Below are 20,723 nucleotides of genomic sequence, written 5' to 3' on the forward strand. Positions count from 1 at the left end.
TGTCATAAAGGCTTAGTCATGTCTCTTGACCAAGCAATGAGCTGGTGCCCTGACAAGGGGAGACCTTGCATTTTCAGCTCTGGTTGATGAGATCAGGGAGCAGATAGATGATGCATGGGTGTGACTAGACATGTTTCCTGCAATGACCTTGCTCAACCATGTTTTGGATTTTCTGTATCCATCACATGTGCTGCATGATCCTGTGGCAGCAATGAAGAGAGCTTTTCTCAGCCCATGCAACATATTGGTTGACAAGTTTAATGACCATGTGCTTGCACTCCTCCAGTCTGATGAAGGTGAGCATGTGTAACTGTGGAGAGAGACAACCCCCATTAAAGGCGGTTGCAGTGACCTATCACAGTGCAGACATGATTCAAGAAGGTGAGGACTTGGACCTTGAAGATCCTTGATGCTTGCCTGAATACCTTAACACACTTCACCACCACAGCATACCCCCTCATGCACTCACACTCAAGGTCAGTGCAGTGTGTGCACTCACACAAAACCTCTCCACAGAAAAAACTGGTGAAAAATGCTTGGGTGGTCATCTCAGCACTGAATCAGTGGTTTGTTCAAGTAAGAGTCCTAAACAGGGAGAGTGCCCTAGGGGATGACCTTCACTGCATCCCATGCATTTGATCCAACTTCACTCCACACCATGCAAGTTGGACTGTGGTGCAGATCCAGCTCCCTCTTTGTCTTGCATATGCCACCACATTCAACAGCTGCCAGGGCCTAACCCTGGACAAGACTGTTCTTGACTGTTGCACAGATGTGTTTGCTTATGGGCAACTATATATGGCACTGACCAGAGTTTGATTTTGTGCTGACTGCTTATCCTTTTTCAAAGAAGACACTGGCTTTACAGCTGCAAATGTGCAGTGTGAGAAACTTTTGTGGCATGACTTCCCATAGGAATACTTCATCATTGCTCATGTATCTACATGGCCTGAAGGGTTCAACCCTTGTAAGTATAAGAGTTTAACATAGGGTTGGGTCAGGGTTTCGACTCTGAACCCTAGCCTTAGGGGGGTGGATCACAACGACCTCCATCTCACAGCTCTATTGGGCAGTGAGAATCAAGTGCGTCGGGGAGGAATATCACAGATATCCATTCAAATCGTTGAGATATCACAGTACACGCTGCTTTGAGCAAGCTATTTGGGGGAAGGAAGGAAGGAATTGCCGTGATGCATAAAAATAGCGTGGATGGCATCACTACGGAAACAACGAATGGATGATGAAGGGGAAGCGGCGCAAGAACACGACAAGATGAAAAGAAAAGGAGGGGAATGGTCGTATCCAATGGTAGATATGTACTGGTTATAGTGTTCGCAACGAGTCCTTCACTCTTCATAATAGATTGGATCAAAGTTCAATGACGTTCCCTTCACAGTATCGGCATCCACCACCCCGAAAGTCGAGTTTTTCCAACGGGGAGGGCAGTGGCCTAGGCTGGGCATCCCTTCCAACTGCACGGTTGCCTGAAGTGTAACAGGCTACATGGGGTGGAGAGTACTCAGCAGGACCATAATACGGAGGAGGGCGCGAAGGTGGTGCAGGAGGGGTCGAAATGGTGATACGTGGGACTGACGGGGCCGGAGAAGGTGGAGCAACCCATGAACTGAAGACGGAGGTCAACTTCGTGAGCGAGAAGCCCGTGCCCGCGGATGCAGGAGAAGACGGTCCGGGAGGTTGACGGGACTGTAAAGTGACACGAGTGACTGAGTCAGACGTCGCTCGAGGAGGTGAAGGTGCCCGGAGAGACCACGTAGGAACGGGGGCGGTTATCGGAGAAGGCACTCGAGGCCTCGTTACACGAGGAACTGAGGCGGTCTCCTTCGCTCTGAGTGATTCTACAGCCGTCGGAATTGGATGGGGAACACTTGACACCGAAGATGAGCCGGTCAAAAGGACGTCTTCAAAGTCGTCGTCACCCAAGTAGGGGCGCATGACAGACTTCTTCGGCTGAGACTTATTACGTCCCATGGGCTTTCCCATAATGCCCATAGAGCTTTTGCGAGGCACATCTTCGTCTAGAGTAGCAAAGAATCGATCCTTTTCTTCTTCGTTTGTTGGCTTGCTCGCCTTCGCCGCACCGGTGGGGAATTTCCACGACATCATCGCTGCTTGCGATGCCGTCTTCGCGTGCTTCAATGAGAGTGAAGGTTTAGGCGTCTGGGAGTAGGTTTGAAGAGACGCAACGGTGGGCGTCCTGGGCGTGGGTGTTGTTGGAGTAGCAGGTGTTGGAGCTCCTGTAAATCGTGCCAGCGTACTTGGCTGCAGAGTAGTTCTCGGAATATTAGGCGCGTCATACGGATTCGGGAGCGAACTAAAAGACTCGTCAGATTCTACCCGTTCTCCAGGTTGGTCTTCCATGTCGTGAAGCGGTCCAGCCCAACCTTCTGCACCCTCACCAGCCAAATACTCATCACCCTGGGATGCCATGCCTTCCAGAACAGCCAAGCTTTGTGCTTCCATTTCTGATGTGGAGGCGCTTGATAGGGAGTAGGCAGACATGCTATCCCGGGATCGTGTTGATGGTGGGGACGAGGCACAACCTGGGGAAGCTGTCTCCGGCAAAAGAGTAACTTCAATGCCAACTTGATGGGTTGAGTCCACCTCCTGTGTGTCGTCCTCGTCCTCTTCGTGACGATCTCCTTCGATACACTCGCTCTCGTCCTCTTCGGGCAAGACCCCGAGGTCGCCCGCCGGGGTGGGTGCTCCAAAATGATCTTCAACGTCGGTCATGCTGCCCATGCTCTGGTTGCCAACGCTTCCCCACAAGCTGCTGGCGCCAGAGGTGGGGCGCCCTGAAAAGAGAGAACGAGGCGAACTCGCAGAAGTCCCCTTCGAATGAGGCAAGGATGGGGATGTGGGGTTTGAGTAGGATGCCTGAGACACCGTGGCATCCCTTGCACGCTCAGATTCCCAGAGGCGTTCGCCCAGTCTACGCGCCACCTCCTGTGCGGAGAGGGCTTCTTTCCGCTCGATGTCGACACGCCCCTTCAAGGAGCTCACTTGCTGCTCTAACTCGGTAACACGTGCACGCAATTGTTCTGCGATGTCGTCCCGGTTCTCCTTGCGCGATAACGACTTCTGGAGCCTTGCAATGCGTGCAAGCAAACTGGCGTTCTCTTGCTGCAGATAGGTAATTTGAAGATGCAGCGCTCGGTCTTGATTCGGTGGTGCGGGGGATACGGACTTGAGCCCAGTGGGTTCCAGAGCAGTCGAAGAAGACAGCGAGAATGCGGGCGAGGCACAACGGTCGGCCGAGGAGCTCTGAGAGCTCCTGTAGGAAAGCGTGCTCATGCGGCGCATCTGCTTGGTGCTGTCTGCGGAACCTGAGGAGGACATGACTGCTGATCGTGGACTGGCGATACCTGCCTGGCCAGAAGGCGACACAGATGGGGTAACGGGGGAGGGGTTCAGGGTAGCGGATGCCAGAGAGAGAGTACGCAGAACAGGAGGTGATGGCGTAGCAGGCGCAGCAAAATTGACAGGCAAGGTCGTGAACGGGGCAAAAGGCGGACGGCTTGTAGGCTCCTCTCCAGAGGAAAGGCGCGGAGAAGGGGTCAGAGCGGGGGAGGGTAACGAAGCTGTGAGGGACAGCGGTCGAAGACGCGGAGCGTGAACCTGTTCTGCGATGACTCTCTTCGAGATAATAGAAACGGCAGGCTGAAGGCGAAGATTCGTCGGCCTCTGACGTTGAGGAGAGTTCTTAGCTGATACCAGAGCACGTGGAGCCACGGGGACTTTCTTGTGCGTCGATCCTTCGTCTTCTTCTTCCTCCTCCTCCTCAAGCAGAGTTTGCAGTTGATCTTTGAGGCTGGAAGTCGCAATGAGACTTTTGCCGAAGCTATCTCTCTTTCCAGCAAGGGATGCGGATCCCAATGCTGCACTTCCTGATGGCGCTTTCGAAGCTGTGCAAAAAACTTTAAGTAGGAGGATATGGACAGCAGCGGAGAGACTTACGTGCAGGCCAGTCGAATTTCGCTTCGACCGTCGGCGTCTTCCAGTCGGGTACAACCACCTGCTCGAACCCCTTGACGAAGCTTAATGGCCGCCGACCTTCGAGTGTACGTAATGCGTCGTCTCGACCGGCTGCTGGTTCGTTGCTGGGACGCGGAGAGGACGGGAGGGAGGATGCACCCATGATTTCTCTCGACTCTCGCCGAGTTGAAACAGAAGAGTTACGACGATGGTGGGATTGCGGACGAGAACTTGTCTGGGACGACGGTGGTCGACTCGTAGGCGTGGAAGGAGCCAAAGGAGGTGAATGACGCTGAACATTGGTCGCAGGTGAGGATAATGATGGACCTCTTGAGTGACGATGGCTACGGGGAGATGCAGTGCCAGATGTTAGTTTTGATATCGGCGGAGGCGATGCGCCCGGTTGAATGGTGGTCTTCATCTTGTAGTTCAGGAGCTATCCAAAGGCCAGTTTGGTTAGCGACTGGCCCAATGATTTCGATGGATGTGCGCACCTTGTGACGCGCAGCATCAGCAATGTCCTCTGTAGAAAGATGCTTGGCAGGATTCCTGGGCGATTTGTTCATGTTTGCGGTCCTCACGTGCACGTAGCGTCAAGAGAGAGTGAGCCAATAGAGAGACAGATGGGTAGGGAGCGTGGAGGTTGATGAAAGAATGGACGCCGACCAGAGAGGAGGTCCAGCAAATACAGATATCGTCAGCAAGGAGCTGTTACGAAAGAGAACAAATAAGCAAGGGGAGGTCGAGAGAGAGATAGAAAGGACAGGCACAAGGGGATGGATGGAGGAGAGAAGGAGAAGCCGACGTCGAATAGATGCTTCCTTTTTCGTGTTCGCGTTCCAATGAGATCACCCAAACACATAGCAACCAAACCCTAACGGAACCTTTTAGGGTTATTAGGACGACCATCGATATTGTGGGAAATTTCAAGCACATAATATTGCGCCCTTTTCCTTTCGCACTTATGCAAAACGGACAAAAGGTACAAACGCAACGTTGCATACTCTTCTAAGCGCTCACGTCATCAATCATGAACAACAATAAAAATGCTATGCTGGTCATCATTGTATTGTGTAGACTATCGGTTACACCGTGCTACCATCACTCCAACGCAAAGTATCAATGCTGATGACTCCCGCAAGAGGCTCACCGCGTCGCGGGTCTGTCATCCTTCTCCACGAAGCACGGTGGATAACGATCAAGTCTCACAGGTGGATAACGATCAAGTCTCACAGGTGGATAACGATCAAGTCTCACAGGTGTGAAGCCTTTGATCTCATACAACAAGGGCAGCGGGCAGAGTTCTTCACATGCTCTCATTGAACATCCTCAATATCCGTCTCCCTCTCCTCCCTCCTTTACAAAACCGTGCTCCATTAGAATGTTTGCCTTTTCAACTTCGTTCTTCTTTCTTGTTTCGTTTTCGGCATTGTGTAGAGGTAGGATCTGTTGTAACGGTACTTGGACTAGCGGAACTTCATCTTCGACGTCCAAATCCTACAGTTGTTTGTCAGTCACCTCGTTCGGTGTCGCATTAGAAGTAAGATTGACGCACGATCTCTCCTAGTAGCACAACATTCTCGCCTCGTATTACGAACACGCCTTTCCACACATCCGCGTACTCCAGTCCATGAAATATACGCTCATATGAGTCCTCTAACACCAGATTGGCTGGACAGAGTGCACGATATTCGGTTGATTAGTATGGTTCTGCTGAAAGGGCTGGAGTCCAGTACCGAACTGGTCATATGAACGCAGCACGCCCACAAGTTTGCGCCCATCACGCAGAACTATCAGCACCTTCTCTGCTCAAAGCATAAGACATCGATCTGAATGTCAAACGAAGGACACGTACTGTCTACGCAGTCTACCAGAGATCCTGAGGTTGTGAATGGTATTAATGAGTCCATGAGAACTCGAGCAAGGACTTAGGCGCTCAACCTGTGTTTACCGGTTATTATTTCACCGGCAGGCGTTACGCAACAGAACGCGGGAGCAATTTTCCAGAGCATTCATCTCAGCTACTGTCAAATTCACCTCATATACGTTTCATTCACTGAACAAGATGAGTTCGCCAGTCGCGGCCTACGAATCCTTCTTGGTTGCCCATCTGTCGGCAATATCTACTATCGAAAGTTCGCTGCGGTCTTTGACTTGGTTCCTTCCTGGCCGGTTCAAGGATGCGGAATTGGCGTCTGAAAGCCGTTAGCCTCTGTCATTGAACGGCTCTATCATACAGCTGACCAGAGGTCCTCAGTGGCAACTACGCTTAACATGGTGTCATTGTATCACGACACTCTTTTAACATCACTGGTCAAAGACAAGAAGCCGGTCATCCCGCCTACACCACACATGCGGTACACCCGTGCGTGGTGCGATAAGAGTGCCATCTACAAGTGGGCTGCGAGGACTCTTGAAGCAATCCGTCACTGCGAATTGTTCATGGAGATGTTGCTTCGGAGGAGATTTGGCAAACGTGGTGCATGGAGAGGGGTGGTTGGGCTAGAATTCCTCAAGTTCGTACCAGTTGTTATTTGTCCACCTTTAGTGATTAACCAGTGAATCCTCCAGAGCTACTCTTCGGTTGATATTATTCCGTGTGACGTCGAGACCAGTTGTCTCTCCTCCTTTGCCTGAACGCGATCTTCAAATGCCCGAGGAGCTGGATAACGTCAAGCCTGCTCTTCCTGCCTCAATCCCTGAAACGCCAGCTCATCTTCAGAATAATCGAGTTCCAACGGTCAAGCTGCCCGTAACCCCTGCGCAAGCTGCTGACATCAACGGCTATCTTCTCCCAAAGGCGCTCAAGGTGACTGCGGTTAGGGAAGCGCGACAATTGGTGCCTAAAGTCTCCGGCACTGCTGCCCTTTCCGAGATCGTGTTCATCCTCCGTCCGCTCATTTATGGTATGCTTGCACCGCATTTAATCTGAACGATTAGCTCATCTTATGCGCAGTCCTCAGCTTGACATATTCTAAGTCTTCATCACTTCCGTATCTTGTTTCCTTAGTTCTGGACTTCCTTGCCCGACGCTTGCGCCCACCTACACTTCCCTTCTCTGCGTCCAGCGAAATTCTTGTCAATGAATACTCCAGACGCGATCGTCAGCTCGCTTTGTATCTATTCAAAGGGCCAGTCTGGCGCGACTTTACGCGGTATGTGTCTGCGTTACAATCCCTGAATAGCGTCACTGATGTTTTCGCACAGACCACGCTTGGAGGGCTTCGCTTCAAGGACAGAAAATATCCCTCTTGTCAACGTCATAAGCGCTCTGGTTCGCGACTGGGTTCCCTTAATTGATGAATACTATTATTGTACGTATCAGGCTTTGCTGGACCTCTTTTGCTAACTTCCGGATCTTAGACACTGCAACCTAAATGCGAGATCGGTATGTATGCAATAGCACACTAGATACCCTCGACTTCATTCATTTTCCCTCTCTTTTTTATCTCTTGTGTAGTAGTAGCTATTGACGGCCACTGCCCTGAATGAATACATTCAGCAAATTGGTAATGCCAAATAGCCGGCCCTAAGGCTCCATTGAAACGGATGTAAATTTCGAATGACCCCGGCTTAGAAGCCAACTCACGCGGCTCAGCGCTCAACAACCAACTGTGCAAGTCACCGTCGCTCGTGAACCAAGTTTTGCACTCTTACCCTTCAATTCAGACAATGGAATCACCTGTTACTACCAATGGACTTTCGGACATAAGGTGAGCCATTCAGACCGTTAAGACAATGAAAACCCCACTGACACCGCTCCCAGCCGCTCCAAGCGTCAGCGTTCTCCTGATGAGCCCACTGATGATCGCAGAGACCGGAGAGAAAAACGCCACCGCTCTCACTCTCGTGATCGAGACCGTGAGAAGCGTGAGAAAGACCGCAGTGATCGTAGCGATCGTCACGATAGGGACAGAGAGAGGGAGAAAGAGAGACGCAGTGAACGAGAGCGCGAACGCGATCGAGATCGCGAGAAGGAACGCTCGGAACGGCATCGTGAGAGGGAAAGAGACAAGGATCGATACTCTGACCGGCCTTCAGATCGTGATCGTGACCGCTCCGACCGACATGACAGGGACCGTGATAGGGATTACCGTAGCCGCCGTCGTGCCGAGGCTGAAGAGGCTAGCCCTCAGCCAGAGCGCATTCGATCTAAGAAGGACTCCATTGTTGACGTGCCAAAAGGTGGACTGTCGATAATGGGCGCGGCATCCGGCAGAAATCGAGACGCTGATGGAGACGAAGAAATGGACGCTAAAAGCCGCGACGGTCGCAGCGAGACAAGCAGCCGTCGCGAGTCTGAGAGAGATCGAGGGTGTGAGAGGCGTCGTGAATCTGACATGTTCATTGACGATGACCGCGATCGTGAACGTAGGCTCGAGCGACGCCGTAGCCCAGACGTTGATCGTGAGCGTAGTCCTGCACCTCGAGATCGCACGCCGAGGGACCGCTATATCGACTCTCCCCGTCGAGGAAGCCCGCCTTCACGCCGACGCGAGCCTCGACCAATCGAAGGCGATACATATATTCCTGGGGAGCCGGGGAGCCCTCCTCGTCCCATGGCTGTCGAACGTCGGGTTTCACATGATAGGGATGAACCCGGTCCCCCGAGGAATTGCACATCCCCGCCTCCTGTCAGGTATGCACCTATGGTTGTGGACGTTATGACTGTGTTAACCTGGTTTTCTAGGCATTCGTCTCCGACCCACGATTCCGCCCCAATCCCTGAGCCAGAACATTCAGAGGACTCTGAGTTGAGATCTGTATTCGTGTCTCAGCTTGCTGCCCGTCTGACTGCGAGAGATCTTGGATATTTCTTTGAAGAAAAGCTTGGTGAAGGATCTGTCCGAGACGTTCGCATTGTTACAGATCGCGTCTCCAGACGATCGAAAGGGTCAGTCTATCCCTGCTCCAAGAACAATTCACTAATATGGAAATAGCATTGCTTATGTCGAACTGAGCTCCATCGACATGGTCTCGCGTGCTATTGCTCTTACTGGCACAATTGTCATGGGCCTACCGATCATGGTTCAACTCACCGAGTCGGAACGGAACAAAGTTGCTGCCAGTGGTAGCTCCATGCACCTGCCACCTGGTGTTACGGCTCCACCTCCTGGCTCCATGCAGTAAGAATGATCCCTCTGTTATCAGAGTGACGCTGACATTATGATTCAGGCTTTACGTCGGCTCTCTCCACTTCAACCTCACTGAGAGTGATGTCAAACAGGTCTTTGAGCCTTTTGGAGAACTCGAATTCGTTGATCTGCACAGGGACCCGCTCACGGGTAGGAGCAAAGGTTTTGCATTTGTCCAGTGAGCAGAATACTGCCATGATTGGGAATGTTTCTGACGTTGCTGAAGGTATAAACGATCGGAAGACGCAAGAATGGCCCTGCAATCTATGGATGGATTTGACCTTGCTGGTCGTCAGGTTAGCATTTGGTGTGAGGCTAGTGCTTGTTGCTGATACATGTTTGCAGCTGAAGGTTAATACTGTGCATGAAAAGGGCGGTGCTATCCGCTATCAATCACAGAGTGATAGTTTGGATGAGAGCGGAGGTATGCAACTTCGCCTCTTGCACTGGCCTTTGTCTGAAACATCTGCCTAGGCGGTAACTTGAATGCAGCCTCGCGCCAAGCACTGATGCAAAAGCTTGCTAGGATTGAACCCCCCAAACCAGCCATTTCGTACGTAGATTGCCTGCCCAGAACGTTCTCTCTCTTATCGTTGATGTTAGACCCATGGCCAGCCTACCGAAAGCCGCCATGCAGTCCCGATCGGTCCTCCTCCGTAACATGTTCAAGGAACCTGAACTGTGAGTGATATGATTCACAACCTCAGAAGACATCATTAATACAGCGATAGGGAGGAGAAGGAAAATGGACCTAATTGGGCAAAAGAGCTGACTGACGACGTCAAACAAGAATGTGAAGACAAATATGGTCTAGTGGATTTCATCAAGCTGGAGCCGGACTCACAGGCAAATGCATTCAGGTTGGACCGCGTTATTGTTACTAATGTCATGATCAGGGTGAAATGTATCTAAAATTCAAGAGCATTGAAGCCGCTTCAAAGGCAATCGAAGGTCTCAACGGGCGTTACTTTGGTGGACAGCCCATACAAGCCACTTTCATTTCCGACGCCATCTTACAGGCTCATCAGTAGCGTGAACATCGTTACTCCCATGAAACCCTTACCTCTGATTCCTAGGTTCCTTCGCATAGTTTCTCTGACCACAAAGAGCACCGCGTGCGCAGACCCCGTATGATAGCATTGCGGCTTAGGCGCGTGTCTCTATTTTACTCTCCAACCCGTGATGCATGAATGTGACGTTCTGTCCACATGATATATTAGATCGTTCGTATGCAATAGCTTTGTTTGACAATGTGTCAGGTGTATTCATGTTTCCAGTGGTAAGAACAGAACTTCGTCACGCGCGCTGAGTAACTTGAGGTAGACGCCACAGTGCCCAATTTCGCATGCCCAAATACACAGGGTGATAACTGCCGTCATTTCCCTCTCACCATCTTCTTTAGAACCGATGCTTTGGGGCGTAACGTATCCCATTGTTATTGTCTCGCAGGAATTAACCAGGATCACTGCAAGAACGGCCGAAGACGAGCCATTTTGCGAGTCAAAGTATGACGAACCTTGGCTAATAGGTTCCAATATACCGAGGTAACTGTGAAATAGACGTTGTTCACTGTGCGGGAAATATATATATCAATATTCGGTCTGCTCAGGCCCTTCGCTCCGCGTCTCCATGCGGTTGTCTGTGCCTCGAGTTTATATCTTGTGAATTTTGCCGTTTTGGTCTAGGTCTTCGCTGACGTGTGTTTCCCTCTAACTTCCATCGGATTCGATGCGTCTGGTATGCTGTTCGTCTTTTGATGCTTCGCGTTGAAGGTCTCTATAGGTCGGTATGCTGTCTACTCCCGAATTCCTATAACCGCGACTGAAAAACCCCTTTAAGTGCGAGGGCTGGCGATGATCTCACCATCACAAGGAATTAACTTCCTATGACCAACGGCTCGTTACTTGGTTGGGTATAGCTGTTCGTCCGTCTGCTGTTCCTGTTTTGTGTGCAATACTTTGCTGCATTCAGTCGAACAACTTGTATTGTCGATGTTTGTTACAGAGCTGACTAACACATGGAGTACGTGTCTCCCGTATTGAACGTGTTGATGGCCTATGCTTTAGATGACTACGTGCGGCGACCTTGTCGATGGTCTAACCGCGCGGCCGCACCCCGAAGATCGTCGTGAGGTCCTAGGTTTCTGTATGCACATCTAGTTTGGGTCTTAACACCTTGATTCGACGCCGCGTACCCTGTGATTCGGTGCCTTGTCTTCGGTTTTGGTTGATGTGTTAACCTTACTTAACACGTTTCCGCCATTCCTCCACATATGCTGCAGGCATAGCCATCATAGGGGCCTTGTTAGAAGGCGACCGCAAGTCGTCATCTTCGCTATCTTCATCGGTGATGCTCCCCCCACTCCAATCGATAGAACCTTCCGCGTCTCGCATTCTCGCCTGTACTTGATCGGTGTGGACCGCGTCCAAGAACAGCAGAGTATCGGCGGCAGTGAGACGGGTGTGTGTCAAAGGCCGGGTACCAATTGCGTTCGAACCCTTTGTCCTCGCAAATGCGTTGATTCGCGTAGACGGAGCACCCGGAACGACGATCTGTTTAGTCGACCTCGACATAGCCCCTCGGTGTATCGCAAGGTCCACGTCTTTTCGAGGGCGCCTTCGTTTCGCAGCGCGGTTCCCTGTCGATTGTCCTTCTTTCAACGATCGTTCGTTAGGTCTCCCTCGCTTCTTTGGCGGCTCTCCATCACCCTCGGGTGTCAAGTCTTGCTCCAGAAATTGCTGTGCCACTTGTGCTGCTGCTTGCGATCGCGTTGTCCTCGGTGCTGACTGCACCTGCGTTTGTTGGTTGGCGGCCGCTGCCAACCGCGTGACACGACTGCTTGGAGGTGGTGGGGATTGCGCTCTGGACGTCGACGATGCCCTGGCCCTTTTCCCACGTCTTTGGACCCCTCCAGAGCACTCATTTGAAGGCGACCATACGTCATCTTCATTCTCCTCCTCTTCCACTTCGTCGTCCGGCCATAGAACCTCGTCTGCCCGACGTGCCTTGCCCTCTTCGCCCCAGACGGTGGAGTTGCTACTGACACTCTCTTCAGCTGCAGCGGTGGACGGGTCAACCTGCCTTCCTGGCTCGGCTCGGAAAGCTCGCCCATACGCGTCGAATACCGGACCATCTCCGTCCACCGATCGCTTTGGTTTCAATGCTGCCGGTACACCACGGGCTTTCTTGTCCCAGCGCATAAGACAATTCTTGACCACATTAAAATGCCGTTCCTGGGAAAGCGACATCTGGTCACGGTTCTCTTGGAAATGGATATGTGCGGCAACCATAACCAGATACGGGTGCGAGTGATGCTTGAACGCAGGAAACGGTGTCATTTCTCTTCCATATCGATAATGGCTCAGTGTGACCATTTCATCATAGAGCTGGTCCATCGGAAGATAGAGCTTGAAACCATCCTCAGTTGGATCGAACGGTCCTTCCTCCACGGGCCGCGGCACCAGGATCGGATGCGTCATATGACGAAAGGTGACAATTTCATATTCGAACCACTCGTCCGGGTGGGCGAAGCGGGTGCTGTTATGGAGCTGACGACCGGTTAGAAATGAATGCAACAAGAAAACCAGCGCATGCACTGACTTCTTCGAACACGAGCACGTCATGTTCTCGAATGTATGTTTCGATCCTGTTGATTTAAGCCAGCGTTGGCACAAACATCCAGTAAAAATTGTCCAACAACCGGTGAAGTGCGTAATCTACTACAATGGCCTTTCATTAGTACGGTACTTTCACATTGAAGCTTGTCACTTTCGCAGTAGCGCTAGACTTACGAGATATCAGATTATGACGGCTATGTATGTCGATGCGTACTCCCCGCTTCCTGAGCTTTTTGTACTGCAGCGCTTACGTTAGAGCATGTATACACACGGAGCACTCGCTCTCACCGCAATGGCAGCTTTAGATTTCGGGAGTATATGTGCAATTTCCACCGTCGGCCCGGTTCTCCTCGTCAACGCGCACATCCGGTTGTCCACCTTCCGTAACGCTTTCCTCGCTCTTCGTGTGATATCCGATCCTGGCAGGGAAGGAACCTTGGGCGTGACGTACAATGGAGACTCGACTGGTTCTGGCTCTATGATTTTGCGTGTGTTGCTCTTTGTCGCCTTCTTCCTAGTCTTCGCCGAGGTCTGTTTCGCCGCAACAGTCTTTCCTTTTTTAGTACGGCGATTACCTACCATTGACTCTACGTGGCCAAGCGTGTATAACGCGGTACAGAAACAAGGTGCGAGGAAAGAGGCCCATGCGACGCGTCTTCCGGAAGAGCGCGTTGCGGACCTTTTTTTGTCAGCGAATATTACTTAACCCTCGTGCACGTGAAGAGAAAGTCCTAGAACCCGGACTGCATAACGCCGCATTCCATGCGTGATGGTCGTGCTTTTTCCATTATTCCCTCAAACTCTGCACTGAGATCAAGATGACTTCCCAGCCCAGGCAAGGAGTTACCGTTCTGCTGCGCTCGCAACTAAAGTATAACAGGTATGAGTGGTATCAGACGGATGGGAAAACCACCATCACTGTCTACGTGAAGAATGCCGAAGCGGACAAGGTCAAGATTGAGTTTGCTCCCAAGAGCGTATGCCCATCTCCCTGTCAAAAATGTTTCTATTGATGGTCTCTGTAGTTGGTCTTTTCCTACGGCGACCAGCAACTTGTGCTGGAACCGCTGCCGACAGAGATCAATACGGATGCGAGCTCCTACACTGTCATGAAGATGAAGGTGGAGATTGGACTTGTGAAGAAGGTGGCGGGTCGCTGGCAGGCAATTACAGGCGAACAGGAAGGAAGAAAGTAACTCACATGCTCCAGAACACGGTGATGCTAACTGATCCTGCAGCTGTGCAACACATCTCGCCTGAGCCATCGACGAGCAATAGGCGCAAGGCGCGCAAGAATTGGGATGCTGTGACTACGGAGATCTTGTCCTCCGAAAAAGAGAAGTCTGTATCCGACGATCCCAATATTGGAGGCGACGTGCGTTCCATACCTTTTCCTTTGGGACAGTGACAGCGACTGACTTTTGAACCAGGTTGCTGGTGAGTCACTGTCATCTGGGTGAGTGAATGGATTGAAATGGTACCCCTCGTGTCAGCGAACGAGATGTTCGCCAAGGTATGTTTTATCGCGTTTGAACAGAATCACTTCATGACCGTCTGTCTGTTCAGCTTTATGCCGATGCGGACGAGGATGTGAAAAAGGCCATGATCAAGAGTTACACCGAATCGAACGGCACGTCACTTTCAATGAACTGGGACGAGGTGAAGAAGGCTCGCGTGGAGCCATACAAGTCGAAGGATGACGACGACAAAGCCTAGGCATGTCGAGTCATTCTTGCATGCCGTTGTCTTATTCATATATGATTGTAGGAACTACAATGATCTCGTTGAGCTCTGTCTCTCCGTTCATTCGCCTTGCTGTCGCCTAGCATGTATCCATGAATAAACCACGAAGTTCTCCTACTAAGACCTGCCCGAGACAACCAACACATTAGCTTGCATCAAAGTACAGATTAGTATGTAAGCGACATCCTGGGTTCCAGGCGGCACCACAGGCGCTGCATTTATCCCCGGTTCTTCGAAGATAACTCGCAAGTGTATGCTGATGATTACACACACCGCAAAGGACAACCTGTACCTCAGCATCCTCTTCAACTCGATATCGAATGGGCTGATGGGTCGCGAGCTCGAGGTGACATGTGTAGCAGGCGTATAAACGGCCGCAGCACTTGAATCGCAGGGCAACTATGTCAACGGGATCATGCCAGTGCTTGCAGCGTGTGTTTTCATCCAGATCTACACCAAGAACAGAGTCTTGACTGGTCGTCCTCGGGGATATTGGGCTCAAATTACCCATTTCACTTCGTGCATTGTGATGGTAGGAGATATACATACCGCTCGGCTACGTCCAGTACTGTCCTCTGCGACAAGCATGACATGAATGTTGGGGCGACTCTGATGACAAATTTAAAGTAAGGACTTCGTTGAGCGCCGATGGGAGACCCTGAGGTCGTCGCGGCGAACTTTTCCCTGACATTTTCGAGTTGTCCCTCTCTCGACAGCTTTTGCAATCTACTCATCATGGAAGCACTCCTCGCAAAAGCCGGCCCGTCCGTGCCCAAAAAATCTGGCTACCAGGGCAAACGGCGGCCCCGACAATCTGGCCCCGACATGACAGTGACCGCCATCGCAGAGCACACTCACCTGCCCAAGTCACTGGCGCTTGTTGAAGACGAACTGCCGAAAGTGCATCCTGCTGACACGAAGGTCGCATCAAGATTTCTTCAATCTCGTCTCTCCAAGCAACACATTCAGAAGCAGCATGCATTACTTGCACGCAAGGATGCGGAGTTGTTGCTGCCAGATGTTCCTGGAGGATTGGAAGCGGAGGGAGAGCTCGAGAGAACATGGAAAGTGGGACAGGAGGATATTGTTAAAGAGATAGGCCTTGAGACTTCCAGATCTCAACGTGACATCAAGCTAGATGGGGGACCGTATACTCTCAGATGGACGCGCAATGGTACGTGGCTCCCGAGTGAACCGTTGTTGATCTTTCCTCATGACAAGGTTAGGGCGACACTTGGCCATTGCTGGGACGTCTGGTCACGTAGCCACGTTCGATTGGCAGAAGGGAAATGTACTAGCTGAGCTTCAGCTACGAGAGTCTGTTCGAGATATAACGTGCGCACATACCAATGGTCTTGCATTCTTTGTATCAACACAAGAGACAGGTTTTTGCATGATTATACCATGTTCGCGGTCGCTCAAAAGAAATACGTCTACATCTATGATGCCAGCGGCGTTGAGCTACATCGATTATCGACGCATGTAGATGTGAACCGGTTGGAGTTTCTTCCTTATCATTTCCTCTTGGTCAGCGTCGTAAGTATTTTGCCATCTGCAAAGCGCTGCGACTCACAAGATGTAGGGCAACTCGGGCTATCTCAAATATCAAGACACGTCCACCGGCCAGATGGTAACGGAACTGCGGACGAAGATGGGTGCCTGCGCAACTATGTGCCAGAATCTTCACAACGCAGTGATTAATCTTGGACATCAACATGGTTCGGTGACATTATGGGTTCCGAATATGCCAAAGCCGGCGGTACAACTTCAGGCTCATCTCGGACCTGTTACTGGTCTTGCTGTTGATGCCAAGACTGAGGGACGGTACCTTGCCAGTGCCGGATTAGATTCTAAGGTTAAGATCTGGGATTCGCGCAATTGGGGCAAGTGCGTCAAGGAGTGGCAGCCCCTCGAGAGTGGTTCTGGCGGTATTGTTGAGTGGAGCGGAAGAGGTTTACTTGCCTTCTCTAGAGGGCGACGAGTGAACGTACGTCTGCGGTCTCCCAGCTCTTTTTTTGCTGTTCAGTTCGCTCTAGGTATACGCTCCCAACACCTTGCTGGACGGTTCTGCCAAACCGCCTGCACTATACATGTCGCACCACCTGCCAGTGCAGACGTGTTCCATTCGCTTCCGGCAGTTCGAGGATGTCCTTGCAGTCGGTCATGCTGCTGGCTTCTCTACTATCATCATTCCTGGATCGGGAGAGCCCAACCCAGATTCGTTCGAAGCTGATATCTACGAAACACGCACTGGGCGACGAGAGCGCGAAGTCCGAAGTTTACTGGACAAGGTCAGTTCAACATTTCTGTTTCATCTACTCTCGTTAACTCTCCCCACAGCTGCAACCTGATATGATTTCGCTCGATGCCAACTTCATTGGTTCCGTTGCCTCTGCGCCAAAGCGACCATATGCAGCGGCTCCTGTGCCATTCTCGCGCCTTGCTCGGACAGAGCGTCTCCAAATTCAGGGTAAGTCGGATGAACCCATGGAACAGGATGAAGAAGATGAGGAGGAAGACACTCAAGACACGTCCAAGCCAGAGAAGGAAAGGCTCAAGATGCGGGGAAAGGGCAAGAGCATGAAACGGTTCCTGCGCAAGAAACGCAAAAATGTGATTGACCCGGCTACTGTCGCTATCAAAGCCAAGATGGCCGCTATCAAGGAGCAACAAGAAAAGAGGAAACAGGCAGCAGAAGGTAGTCTACAACCGGAGAGGAAAGGTGCCTTGTCACGCTTCCACAAGACCTGATCTCGCACCTCTAGATAATCATGCCTCCAACACTATGTAATGTACCTCACGTATGATACCCATTGCAACGATCCGTGTCCCTCTTGCGTCTTGTCGTAGTCTGCCTGTCCAACCTTTGAAGGGTGTCGTTTTGGAATGTGTATGCCACATCTGCTCTTGCTCAAGGGGCTGTTCAATTATTCGACCTTCCATTCTTTGCCCAGCACTTGATCTTCCGCGCTTGTGAGATTCAGCTCGATAGCCCAGAGAGCAAGGGTGAAAAAGATGTTGATCCATCGCCACCAGACTTGGGAAGAATGGTCGAGCACTGGAATTGGGGTTAGAGTATGGGCAGGTTTCGATACTTTGTACGCACGAAGCAAATGTGAATATACAACGACGAGGATTGTTTGCCGATATATCATCAAGGCGTATGCAATTCTTCTGCTCTGAAAAGAGGTTAGAGTTTATCAAGACAAGTCCGTGCCTGCCTTACCGGTCGCATCTCAGTCTCATCCTCCTCCCATGGTCCGGCCGTGATTTTCATCAGAACCTTGCTTGCACGGTGCAGAACAGTAATACGGAAGACTAGGGAGAACAGAAGCGTCTTGGGGATTGTGGACGTCAAAAGTGTCAAAAGGGTATTCAAATAGGGGAGCAGGTGCGAGAACAGTGGGGGACTAGTCAGAGGTCAGTGAAGGCACTCATCGGGCGAAAAATGAGCTGCTCACTATCCTGCCGCCCATTGAAGGTTGCCTTCTTTCCATCCCCAGCTACGCCCAGGTCCACCTGGACCTTCGCCAGCTCCACAAAGCCAAAGATTATAGGAAAGGTACAAGGCAACGCCTGCACTCTCGATCACGTTTGTTCGTCGCATTATAAACCCGATCAGGGTAAGAAAGAGAAGACAAGTGAGGGCGGCGCCTAGCAGGACGGCTGAGACGGGAGAAGCAGCGGTGACGGAGAAGCAGATGTAGATCCAAGTGGCCGAGGCAACGTACGCCACTGCGGCGACAACGAGCAGACCAAATTGGACCAAATCCCCACGGTCTGCGATTGCCATCGCGTCCTGCCCCCAGCTCTGAATGAGCACGAGACTGGCAATGCCTTCGACGAGGACAAAGAATATGCTTGAGTAGCGCAGACTGGCGCCCCAGAGCCAAGCGACGAGATCGACCGAGGGGTTGATCTGACCATTGACCGGTGTTGCGAGGTTGAAGGAGAGAAGAAGGAGGATTGAGTGAATGGGGAGTTGAAGGAAGGTGAGCCATGGCTTGAGGATAGGGATAAGTTGAAGAGAGCAGTGAATGAGAGACTGAAGGGAGAGGAGAAGGGAGAGGAGTAAGAATGCCGGTTGGCCAAGTGTCGACAATGTGAGTGGCAGGACAAGCAATATCTGGCCAAAGTTGCCTAGCCTGGCGATAAAGGAAGATGCACTGTACACAATAAATGCGGCAGACATGGCCGTTGATATCGACGGCTTCGTTGTCCGACGCTGCTCGTCGTCGCAGGCAGAGAGGATAGGACGATGAGGAGCGACTTTGGGTCGACGCGCTCAAAGACGGTGAAGCAATGAAAAACACGTGTCCCTTATACGCCCTTGTCGCGATCGAGATGATCCACGTCGGCGCTGAATGGTTAACCACGTTGCACTCTCTCCTCAACCACCACCATGTCCAACACTGCCCAGGCGCTCAAATCCCTTCAGCTGAGGAATAACTTGCCCATCGCGGCACTGGCAGCGGCCTGCGAGCAATACCCCAAGCCAGAAGGTCATCTTTACTCGTATGGCACTGCAGGGTTCAGGTCACAGTGCGTGGCAACCGCACAACACATACAATGATCGAACTGACTCCACTCACAGCTCTAAATGGTTCGAACCTGTCGTCTTTCGGGTCGGCGTGATTGCAGCGCTCAGAAGCAAGCGTCACTCGTCGAAGTTCATTGGCGTCATGATCACTGCTTCCCACAATCCAGAGGACGACAACGGCGTCAAAATCGTCGACCCGCGCGGGGAGATGCTACAAACGGAATGGGAACCGTACTGCACCAAGATCGCTAATGCCCCCGACCCGGCGTCTTTTATCACCGCCCTGGATGACCTTTGTACCAAGTTCAAGATAGACGTATCCAAGCGTTCAAAGGTCGTCTATGCGTACGACACACGTCCTTCCTGCCCCGCCCTGGTTAAGGCCCTGCAGCTGGGACTGGCTGCCATGGAGACCGAGACTATCAACGAAGGTGTCCGCACGACCCCACAGTTGCACTACATGACCCGTGCCCTCAACACTCAGGGAACGAAGGATGACTACGGTGAGCCCAGCATCCCTGGGTACTACAAAAAGCTCTCGAGCGCGTGGAAGCGTCTCATCCGACGTCGGGAAGAGGGTTCTCTTCTCATCGATTGCGCCAATGGCGTGGGCGCGATCGCGATGAAAGAGCTCCTCGAATATCTCTCCGATGACTTTAAGGCAACCCTTGTCAACACGGACGTGTTCGTCCCAGGCGTGCTGAATAACATGTGCGGCGCCGACTATGTCAAGACGAAACAGGAGCTTCCACCTTCCCTCAAGGGGGTACTCAAGGCCGGCCAACGTGGCTGCTCCCTGGACGGCGACGCCGACCGACTGATGTACTATTATCTCGACGAGAAGAATATCTTTCACATGCTTGACGGAGACAAGATTTCAGCCCTCATTGCGGGATACTTGGTCGAAAAGGTCAAGCTGTGCGGTTTCAAGGAACCTCCAAGGGTTGGCGTGGTCCAGACTGCGTATGCGAACGGCAATTCTACCAAGTATATGCAGAAGACCAAGGCATTGCCCCTTGTGTGTGTGTCAACTGGCGTGAAGCATCTACATCACGCTGCCGAAAAGTTTGGCATCGGCGTCTACTTTGAGGCCAATGGCCACGGCACTGTTTTGTTTTCCTCCGATACCCTAGAGAACATCCGGAAGCACGAGCCTCAGACTCCCACCCAAGACGACAATACAAAAGACCTAAAGGCTCTCATAGATCTCATCAACTCCACCGTTGGTGATGCCATCAGTGATATGCTCCTCGTTGAGGTAATCCTGAATCATCTACGGTACGATGCCCGGGCCTGGGACTCGCTCTACACAGACTTGCCCAACAAGCTCGTCAAGGTCAATGTCAAGAACCGGGCTGACTTCCAGACCGAAGTCGCTGAGCGGCGTCTCACTCACCCAGCTGAACTGCAGAGGTTTGTGGATTCCCAGGTGGCCAAGTATCCCGATGGCCGCGGATTTATTAGGCCGAGCGGCACCGAAGATGCTGTGCGTGTGTACGCCGAGGCGGCGTCGAAGTTCGAGGCTGAACGTATGTATTGTCCTTACCATTCGCGGCATAGGACTGATTTATTCGTCGCAGAACTTGCGAATTACTTGGCTGGCTGGACCTATGATTTTGGAGGGATGGACCCCGCGCAGCGTCCGAAGGAGTATCTCCGCTGAACTCATTCCCGCGGACTAGATGTAACACTACG

At 51.7% G+C, this 20,723-nt stretch overlaps 8 protein-coding genes across 8 annotated transcripts; 5 read left to right on the top strand and 3 right to left on the bottom strand.

Annotated features, from left to right (window-relative positions):
- Window positions 1–1,095: 1,095 nt before the first annotated feature.
- Window positions 1,096–4,790, bottom strand: DACRYDRAFT_24745 (uncharacterized protein). Its single transcript, XM_040773832.1, has 3 exons — window positions 4,488–4,790; window positions 3,976–4,429; window positions 1,096–3,923 (listed from the first exon to the last, which is right to left on the bottom strand). Exons 1-3 carry the CDS (start codon window positions 4,557–4,559, stop codon window positions 1,369–1,371), a joined length of 3,081 nt encoding a protein of 1,026 aa, XP_040624649.1. The 5' UTR covers window positions 4,560–4,790; the 3' UTR covers window positions 1,096–1,368.
- A 275-nt stretch (window positions 4,791–5,065) lies between these two features.
- DACRYDRAFT_24746 (Sm-like ribonucleoprotein) lies at window positions 5,066–5,903 on the bottom strand (the record flags this gene model as incomplete). The annotated part of the gene is made up of 4 exons (XM_040773833.1): window positions 5,066–5,490; window positions 5,549–5,664; window positions 5,730–5,798; window positions 5,849–5,903. The coding sequence occupies 4 exons, from the start codon at window positions 5,901–5,903 to the stop codon at window positions 5,323–5,325; spliced, it is 408 nt and encodes a 135-aa protein (XP_040624650.1). The 3' UTR covers window positions 5,066–5,322.
- Window positions 5,904–6,058: 155 nt separating this feature from the next.
- On the top strand, window positions 6,059–7,428 carry DACRYDRAFT_84082 (peroxisome membrane protein; the record flags this gene model as incomplete). Its single annotated transcript, XM_040776657.1, has 6 exons — window positions 6,059–6,197; window positions 6,251–6,509; window positions 6,565–6,899; window positions 6,950–7,148; window positions 7,201–7,307; window positions 7,357–7,428. 6 exons carry the CDS (start codon window positions 6,059–6,061, stop codon window positions 7,368–7,370), a joined length of 1,053 nt encoding a protein of 350 aa, XP_040624651.1. The 3' UTR covers window positions 7,371–7,428.
- A 237-nt stretch (window positions 7,429–7,665) lies between these two features.
- Window positions 7,666–10,159, top strand: DACRYDRAFT_91249 (splicing factor CC1-like protein; the record flags this gene model as incomplete). Its single annotated transcript, XM_040777000.1, has 11 exons — window positions 7,666–7,706; window positions 7,808–8,645; window positions 8,724–8,887; window positions 8,934–9,119; window positions 9,169–9,306; window positions 9,355–9,424; window positions 9,474–9,552; window positions 9,603–9,681; window positions 9,732–9,809; window positions 9,860–9,974; window positions 10,025–10,159. The coding sequence occupies 11 exons, from the start codon at window positions 7,666–7,668 to the stop codon at window positions 10,157–10,159; spliced, it is 1,923 nt and encodes a 640-aa protein (XP_040624652.1).
- A 678-nt stretch (window positions 10,160–10,837) lies between these two features.
- DACRYDRAFT_119002 (uncharacterized protein) lies at window positions 10,838–13,327 on the bottom strand. Its single transcript, XM_040770703.1, has 5 exons — window positions 13,034–13,327; window positions 12,920–12,983; window positions 12,729–12,847; window positions 11,323–12,676; window positions 10,838–11,271 (listed from the first exon to the last, which is right to left on the bottom strand). Exon 4 carries the CDS (start codon window positions 12,605–12,607, stop codon window positions 11,369–11,371), a length of 1,239 nt encoding a protein of 412 aa, XP_040624653.1. The 5' UTR covers window positions 12,608–12,676; window positions 12,729–12,847; window positions 12,920–12,983; window positions 13,034–13,327; the 3' UTR covers window positions 10,838–11,271; window positions 11,323–11,368.
- Window positions 13,328–13,527: 200 nt separating this feature from the next.
- DACRYDRAFT_24747 (CS-domain-containing protein) lies at window positions 13,528–14,617 on the top strand. Its single transcript, XM_040773834.1, has 8 exons — window positions 13,528–13,580; window positions 13,626–13,722; window positions 13,771–13,933; window positions 13,984–14,120; window positions 14,176–14,182; window positions 14,239–14,258; window positions 14,312–14,461; window positions 14,513–14,617. The coding sequence occupies exons 1-7, from the start codon at window positions 13,564–13,566 to the stop codon at window positions 14,459–14,461; spliced, it is 591 nt and encodes a 196-aa protein (XP_040624654.1). The 5' UTR covers window positions 13,528–13,563; the 3' UTR covers window positions 14,513–14,617.
- Window positions 14,618–15,263: 646 nt separating this feature from the next.
- DACRYDRAFT_24749 (WD40 repeat-like protein) lies at window positions 15,264–18,419 on the top strand. Its single transcript, XM_040773835.1, has 9 exons — window positions 15,264–15,662; window positions 15,715–15,823; window positions 15,874–16,024; window positions 16,071–16,475; window positions 16,525–16,779; window positions 16,829–17,546; window positions 17,595–17,667; window positions 17,715–17,898; window positions 17,950–18,419. Exons 1-6 carry the CDS (start codon window positions 15,314–15,316, stop codon window positions 17,237–17,239), a joined length of 1,680 nt encoding a protein of 559 aa, XP_040624655.1. The 5' UTR covers window positions 15,264–15,313; the 3' UTR covers window positions 17,240–17,546; window positions 17,595–17,667; window positions 17,715–17,898; window positions 17,950–18,419.
- A 471-nt stretch (window positions 18,420–18,890) lies between these two features.
- Window positions 18,891–20,691, top strand: DACRYDRAFT_58326 (phosphoacetylglucosamine mutase; the record flags this gene model as incomplete). Its single annotated transcript, XM_040775493.1, has 3 exons — window positions 18,891–19,030; window positions 19,083–20,557; window positions 20,609–20,691. The coding sequence occupies 3 exons, from the start codon at window positions 18,891–18,893 to the stop codon at window positions 20,689–20,691; spliced, it is 1,698 nt and encodes a 565-aa protein (XP_040624656.1).
- Between the last annotated feature and the right edge of the window lie 32 nt (window positions 20,692–20,723).

The sequence above is a fragment of the Dacryopinax primogenitus genome, assembly GCF_000292625.1.
Source record: "Dacryopinax primogenitus strain DJM-731 SS1 chromosome Unknown DACRYscaffold_21, whole genome shotgun sequence".
Lineage (NCBI taxonomy): Eukaryota > Fungi > Basidiomycota > Dacrymycetes > Dacrymycetales > Dacrymycetaceae > Dacryopinax > Dacryopinax primogenitus.